Raw genomic sequence first — 8,079 nt, forward strand, 5'->3', positions numbered from 1 at the left:
GCATGCCGTTGTCAGGGCTGACAGTTTATGGCAGTCGTACGGCGATCGGAAGAGTCGACCGACTCTAGGTCGGTGGCCAGCTGTGTGGCGTCGGATGGAGGTTGGGGTTCCTCTGAAGGCCAGTCGGGCGCGTTGCGAGAGTCGGCCATCAGTCTTCCAGGTTCAGTCGGTCGGGAGAACGGGAAAAGTATGCCCGACCGACACATCCTCAATCGGTTAAGGGCCGCTAATTGGCCGGTGATGGCGTTCGGTCGGTCGGTCGATCGATCGATCGATCGGTCGGACGGTCGGTCGGACGGTCGGACGGTTGGTCGGTCGGCCGTCGGTCCGTCAGTCGGCTATCGGTCGGACGGTCGGTCGGTCAGTCAATCGGCCGTCGGTCCGATTATAAGTCGGTACGGGCGGGGTCGGTCGGTATTCCCCAACACAACTTATTGGCAATCTCACCAATTACAATAATATGCTGTGACATTTTACTTTCTAGCGTGCACACACTCATAAGATACACACATATGCAGTTACGCACAAACGCATACAAAACAGTAATAGACACGCACACGCACACATGGCAATAGAAATTCTGACTGATGGATTTTGGAGAGACATGCAATCAATTCAGGACTGCTCAAATTTCCTTGCAATGCAATGATGAATTATTATGGATCAATGAACCAGCTTGCTTGGTGGATTCCGCAATATGGCATAGTCATTGCCCTTTCCAGAGAGATGCATCCATCATTCCATCCCCAGTTTAAACCTAGCAAAGAATAAATAAAGAAAGTGAGATTTATCAACTAGTTTAAGCAAAGTTTTAAATCTTTTTTTACCTAGTCTGTGACTTTTTTGATTGAGGAAGCATGTCAGATCTAACAAATTAAGACACCAGAACACCAAATGGCGAGCCAGATGTAATCTAAAATATCCACGGTAGAAATCATGACACCCGAACACCAATGAAAAAGTTCCTCATGAATTTCAATTCACTAATATATGCAAAGTAGAAACTTCTTTATATCTCTACACGATGCAAAGACTGAATCATGATGAAATGCAATGAATAGAATGTAGAACATATATACATATATAAATACATACATACCAACATATATAAGTACATATATGTGTAATGGCATTCATACATGGATCCACGCATGCATGCATACATATCTGCGCACATTCCAATTGACTCCAACTAGTTAGTATTCCCTAATATACATCCTTATGATTAGAACAATAATTAATTTTATCACATTTAATATCTATGGTCAACTAACCACTCATATTCTGAGGATGAAATACAGTCTGTAGATTATCATGCATTACTATCTTTGTTTTTAAAACAGGGCTTCAAATGAATTACTAGAGCAACAGTCGGCCTCAAGAACTAATGTTCAGAAAATATGACAGGCACCGCGAAATGGTGATCTAAAAAGAGGAGCTAGAAAAAAAAAATAAAAAGGAAAATGCTTGACTGGAAAGAGTGACTTAACACCGGAAAAGAAAAGCTGAATAATAAACTAATTAACCTTCCATCTGCCAACATAAAGCTTGATTAATTGAACAGGGTTTCAGGAAAGAGTTTCTGATATCCACTTGTCTCCACTCGGGAATACGTGCTTGATTAGGGGGATATGTTGAACCTTCTGTCGCTCCTCGATGTTCCCATTCCCGCCACGCATTCTCTCAATGAACTCTATTGGCATCTCCATCAAGTACAAAACTTGGAGGCTTGTGAGATGTTCAATGCCCTGAGGTAGCAGCTTCATTCCTCCGCAGCGCAGCAAGCACAACTCAGACAGGCTTGGCAGTGCCCCTTCCTCCATGCCTATTGAATCAAGCTGGTTCGAACCACCCAGCATTAGGAATTTGAGTTTGGGGAACCCTCCTGCATGGAAGCACAACTCCTGTCCATCATACGCCTTGTACATGCCCAGCACAGCCAAATTAGGCAGTTCATGCAGGCAGGGCAGTGGGTCCTCTCTCAGCCTAGTCCAAGACAATCCCAAATGCCGAAGGCCTGCCAGAGAAGTATAACAGAACCACTGAGGAAGCACCCCATGTTCTAGCTGCCCTCGTAAATCCAGCTTTTGATAGAGGCATGATGGTGGCTTTAGAGTTCCCAGCTGCAGTGCCTCTCCTTCGTTGCTAGCTACAATGTCCAGGCTGACCAAATGGCTCATCTTTGATATGGAGGAACACAGCTCCACTGAATGCATGCCTCTTACTCTGGTTATTCTCAAGGTTCTCAGCTGTGTCAAATTACCCAGGTGTCGGACCATGTCTTCATCTGCTTCTACTGATTGCAGAGCCCGCAAGTTCTTCAAATTCCATATCCCTTTGGGTGCTTTAACACCAGGATCACTAGCCAACTGAGCAAAAACGGGGTCGCGAATACTCTCCACGAACAAATGCCGCAGATTCTTGAGTTGAGTTATCCCATGAGGCAGCTTCTCAATTTTACTATCATAAAGATCTAATGTTTGTAGGTTTCTCAGTCTTCCCAAAGATCTGGGAAGCTCCTTCACCAAGGTTCTCCTTAAACCCAGGTAACGCAAGTTGAATAACATGGCCACTTCGTTTGGAACCGTGTCAATGGGAACTGATCCTTCTAGATCCAAAACCCGCAGAAGTCGAAAGCTAGTTGACCTTGAAATCCATGACTTCAAAGGGAAACTAGTCATGTCAAACACCAAGAAAGAGCGAACATTTGACATACCTCTGTGCGGATCCAAATCTTTGATGCCCTTTTGAACTGATAAGCGGCGAGCTTCGATCCATTCAGCTTCTTCATCATTGTAAATCATGCCGAAGTATTCTTCTTTAGATATTCTCCAAGATAACTCTCTCAAAATATCATGCATTCTGCACAACTTCGGTCGACCAAAATGATTCCTTTTCACAACTTGAAGCATACATCGACGAATGAGCTCGTTGAGGTTCTCTTCTGCCTCCTCTTCTTTGACAAAACCTTCTGCAGCCCACAGCCGGATTAGCCTCTTCCTCTTTATGAGATAATCCTCTGGAAAGATGCTACAATATAAAAAGCAGATCCGTAGACGATAGGGGAGATCTCTGAAACTGAGCTTCAATATATTTTTCACACTATCGGACATTGGCATACTAGTCTCTTCCCAATCGAGGCCCTCACAGAATTCCCTCCATTGCAATTCTTCCTTCTCCCGATACGACAGCGCGCTTCCTGCGGCCACAATAGCAAGAGGTAAGCCGTGGCACCTCTTCAAGATTTCTGTAGCCCAGTGCTTTAGATCTGAAGGACAACTCCTGTCCTTATATTTCCAGAATGCTTTATTACAGAAGAGAATCCATGAGTCACTCTCTTGCAAAGGTTTCAGCTCCAGAACACGGCTTTCAGCTGCCAGGCAAGCTACATCATGAATCCAAGTTGTTATAACAATTCTACTTCTACATCTACTATCTACTAGCACTGAACTGAATTCATCAAAACAACGATTTATGCGCCACATATCATCTAGGACGATAAGATACCTCTTTTGTTGCAAATAGCTACGAAGTGTCTCCGCCAAAGTGTCTTGAGGCATTGTGTCAATGTTGCCTGGAAGAATATCACGATTTTCGTTGTAAAGGTCTTCCATGAGTCTTCTCATTAGATCTTCGGCTGCATATTTCTGGGAGACACGTACCCATGCTCTGCGATCGAAATGTCGCTTGACTTCTTGGCTTTCGTAGACATCATTGACGAGAGTGGTCTTTCCCAGACCCCCCATTCCCCATACTGAAATTATGGTGCGCTCTGGTTCCTCATCAGTCAGCCAGCCTACCAGTAGGTTCTTGTATGTCTCAAAGCCCACAACCTCACCTTCATCAGGGAAATAAGGAGCCTCTTTACGGTGTTGATGTCTTCCAGTAGAATCATCTGAGCGAGTTGTACCCTCTTGGGTTCCGTCACTCGGTTTCTGCATTAAGAGGTGGTGAAGCATGTCCTCAGCTTCCTTTAACTTGCTTCGGATGCCATACCAGGCCTTGATGTGCTTGCAATGTCTGAAGGTTCTATGGAGGGAACCATAGAATCCACTCCCATGTTGCTCTCCCACGAGATGAGAATATTCATCGAGGATGTCTTCGAACTGGTAGACTACGTCCCTTAGAATTTCCACCCATGCTTTCCATCGTTCGTCAACATCTTTCTTTTTATCCGCATATTTTATGTCGGCTACCATGAGTTTAGTCTGATTCTTAATCCATTTAATTTTGCCGTGTACTTCTTCCCATGGTGAAGCGGCTTTTAGTAGTTGGGAACAAACAAGTTTGAGCCCTTCTTCAGCGATGGCAGACCCTATGCTTTCGATCACTGCGACAGCTTCCGCCATGTTTGAGCTAACTGATCTCAGGGAACTTGTGTGTAACCATGGGAACAAGAAGGTTAAGACACCAGCTTAATTTGAAGATAAAGGAGAAGAGTTCCTTTCCCTACTTTTTCCCTTTTGTCACATGGATATACGATGAAAGTATGCATCAGTTCTTAACTTTGTCTCGACATTTTCCTCTTTGAAGGAAGGTATATATGAGTGTTAAAGCAAGCATAAAAATAGGGCATACAATTACATAGAATAGAGAAGAGAAGAAAAACAAACACAGAATTTACGTAGTTCGGCTAAAAAATCTACGTCCACAAGACACGAGAGAAAAATTTTACTATAATGAAAAGAGAGATACAATCACTCAGAACTCTCCAAACCCTAGCCGCAATTTGATTTCTCAAACCTCTCTCATAAAACTGTCGAGATTGACAGAAAGTATAATATTTATACTGGTCCGTACCACGGAGGACGTTGCCCTCGCACCCCCAATGAGGTCAGTAGTGGGCTTCGAGCATGGACCTATCGGCCCATGCCCTCCGCTACCACCACAGACCTCCCAAAAATTTTTATTCAGAACGCAATGTGGATTTTTCGGACCAGGTAATAATTCGAGCCCATAAAAAATATTCAAAATTCAAACCACATTAACAATGAGGTTTAGCCAAACAGAGAGAATTTACTGTTGGCTTTGAGCTAAAATATTAAGGAAAGGAACTTGAAACTACAAAAAAGAACATCATGGAATGGAAGGTTGAAGCTCAAGAGTGTCATCGAGGACCTTACTTTTGTTTCCCTCTTCTTCTTTGTTATGCAGACGCAAAGAAAAGGTCAGTTGCTCTAATATCAAGAAAGGAGGAATGGAATAGTAAAAGCAGAGAATTGACGGAAATATGATCACCACATAATCAAAACCCAAGCAAAACTTTGTTACGATGGAAGTTACTCTACGAGTAATTCGTATGTTTGAATGGTTTCTCATATGACTGCAAGGTACCTAGGTCTGCATACTGACACACATCTAAATGGTTCATTTGCAGCAGGCCAAGGCTAAAAATTTGGCAACAGTCACTCATTAAACTACTGGAATTGCATTTCTTATATAAGGTTGCTAAAATATTCGCAGTCTACCAACCATGTATGAATCCCATTTTCACCGTATAAAGTTTCAAATTTCATTTCAAGTTCCATTCACTTGTATCCTATTCAAATTAAATATGTATTACCTCGAACTCCAGCAAGGTATAAAGGTTGGGACGGAAGGATTTTTTGAAGAAGAGAAAAGAAAGGAATTACATGGGGAACAACAATGGCAGCCAGTGATCAGTAGTGGAGCTACGATACGATGAAGCCCATGTTCAGCCGGCCCAGGCCCAAGAGAGAGCAGCTTAGGCCCACATGCGCGGGGCGTATGCATGAAAGTGCCGGCCCAAGCCCAAGCGGTGTGAGGGCTGATTGACGGTCAAGAACTCACCTTACAGGCGATCGGACGGTTGATATACTTCTTTACCATGTAAAGTGATGGTGGCCCACTCCATTGGCGCGATCGGACGGCTTCGATTCTTTTCATTTTTGATCAAACGGCTGATGGCATTTTTCGTTTGATTTTGGGCTGATTTCGGGACGATTTCAGGCACTTTTTGGACAGTGCGATGCAGATCCGATGGTTGATTTCAGAGTTTCAATTCAACAATGAAATAGAGTCTTTTTTTTATGCGATTTGGACCAGTTTACTCCAGGTTACAAGCTCTATTTAAAGGGGAGGCCTCGGGAAAGGTTGGAAGCAGCCTAAGAGCAGTGAGCACAGAGAAATCTGAGAGCAGAGATTAAAAAAAAAATTAGAGAGGCATGAGACTCCTTTGAGAGAACAAAAGGGTATTTTTCTTTTGTAAAAGAGAGTCTGTGTGAACTTTTTATTTTTTTTCTCCAATTTTGTACTTTTTTGTGCCATAGATTATTAATAGAAGAACGTTAAGAAGGTCTTGCCCATAAACGTAGGCCAACAATCAGGTCGAACCACGTAAATCTAGTGTACTTTCTTTTTCTCTTATTTTTTATTGCTTGATTATCTCTCCTATTCAGTATTCTATATTTGTTCTAGTTATCTTTCTTCTATAAAACGATCTTATTTCTACTGTGCTTGTGTGCCGTGTGGATCGAAGCGTGCTTGATTATCCCACGACCAATCCTTTCAGTTTGGTATCAGAGCTAGGAAATTTTTTTGCAGACGGCTTGATTTGAAACAAAGACGGACAAGGTGACAACAATAAAATACGAGATACCGAGGTTTGATGGATCAAACTTTGCACTTTGGAAGATGAAGATGCAGGCGGTATTGATCAAGGATAGTTGTGAAATTATTTTGCAAAGAAAAAAATGCAAACCACAAGAAATGATGGATGGGCAATATTAGAAAAAAGATAAGCTGGCAATGATGAACCTTTATTTGGCATTGGATGATTCGATATTGTTCAATATCGAGATCGAGACTACTGCAAAAGGGGTTTGAAAAAAATTGAAGAATCTCTATGAAGAAAATTCTTTAGTAAATAAAATCTATTTAAGACGGCAATTATACAATCCAAAGATAAGGATGCGGCATCAGTTCAAGAGTACTTGAGTGTATTCAATTCCATTATGAGCAAGCTTGCAGTCCTAGATGTCAAAATTGATGATGAAGAAAAGACTAGCATTATACTTTATTCTATACCAGAATCTTGAAATAATCTTATTATGAACTTGAATCACATTGAAATCCTCAACATAGAGTCAGTTGTTGCATCATTACTTACAGAAGAGATGAGACAGAAATCTAGCCAAGAAAGCTCTTCAGGGGAGGCCATGGTAGTACGAGGCAGGTCTTTCGAAAGGGAACATAGTGATCGAGGGAAGATAAGATCTAAATCCAAAGGCAAGAAGAAAGTGAAATGCTGGAATTATGAAAAAACAGAACATGTAAAGAAAGATTATCGGACTAAAAGAGTTGATACAAAATCTGAATCAAAAAACTTTCAAGGCAATATAGCAGAAAATTAAACTGGTTCAACTACTTCAGATAATGGAGATGCATTAACGACATTGGAGAGATCCGAGCTCGCACGTTATTAGATTTTGGATTCAGAGGCATCTTTTCATATGACTCCTTTTAGGGAGTGGTTTGATACATACAAATTATTGGATGGAGGAGTTATCTATTTGGATAACAATACAACTTGTCCTGTGATGAGTAGGAGATATTCGGATCAAGATATTTGATGGTATAGTTCAGACGATTTCTAATATACGGTATGTTCCTGCACTTTGTAAGAGTCTATTGTCACTTGAAAAATTTTGTAAGTAAGGCTTAAAGTTCATCGGAGAGAAAGATCAATTGAAGGTATCCAAAGGATGTTTGGTGGTGATAAGGGGAGTATAAATACGTGGTCTTTATAAATTGATGGGTAAGACTCAGATGGAAGAGGCGGCAATATTAAGTTCAAAGATGGTATCTCCGACGGTTTGGCATCGATGTTTGAGATATATGAGCGAATGTGGGCTACAATTATTATTAAATAAAGAGCTTCTTCTAGGATGTAAGTTAGTACCACTGAAATTTTATGAACATTGCATCTATGGTAAACAAAGAAGAATCTCTTTCTCTTTATCACAGCAGCGGAGTAAGAAATTTCTTGAGCTAATCCACTCAGATACTTGGGAGTCGCCTAATAGATCAATGAGTGGATGTTCCTACTTCGTCTTCTTC

The 8,079-nt window shown here is 41.7% G+C and overlaps 1 protein-coding gene across 1 annotated transcript; it reads right to left on the reverse strand.

The window, feature by feature from the left end:
- Positions 1-525: 525 nt before the first annotated feature.
- On the reverse strand, positions 526-4,453 carry LOC140857327 (disease resistance protein RPM1-like). Its single transcript, XM_073256113.1, has 2 exons — positions 1,527-4,453; positions 526-757 (listed from the first exon to the last, which is right to left on the reverse strand). Exon 1 carries the CDS (start codon positions 4,347-4,349, stop codon positions 1,569-1,571), a length of 2,781 nt encoding a protein of 926 aa, XP_073112214.1. The 5' UTR covers positions 4,350-4,453; the 3' UTR covers positions 526-757; positions 1,527-1,568.
- Between the last annotated feature and the right edge of the window lie 3,626 nt (positions 4,454-8,079).

Source organism: Elaeis guineensis, chromosome 4, assembly GCF_000442705.2.
Source record: "Elaeis guineensis isolate ETL-2024a chromosome 4, EG11, whole genome shotgun sequence".
Classification (NCBI taxonomy): domain Eukaryota; kingdom Viridiplantae; phylum Streptophyta; class Magnoliopsida; order Arecales; family Arecaceae; genus Elaeis; species Elaeis guineensis.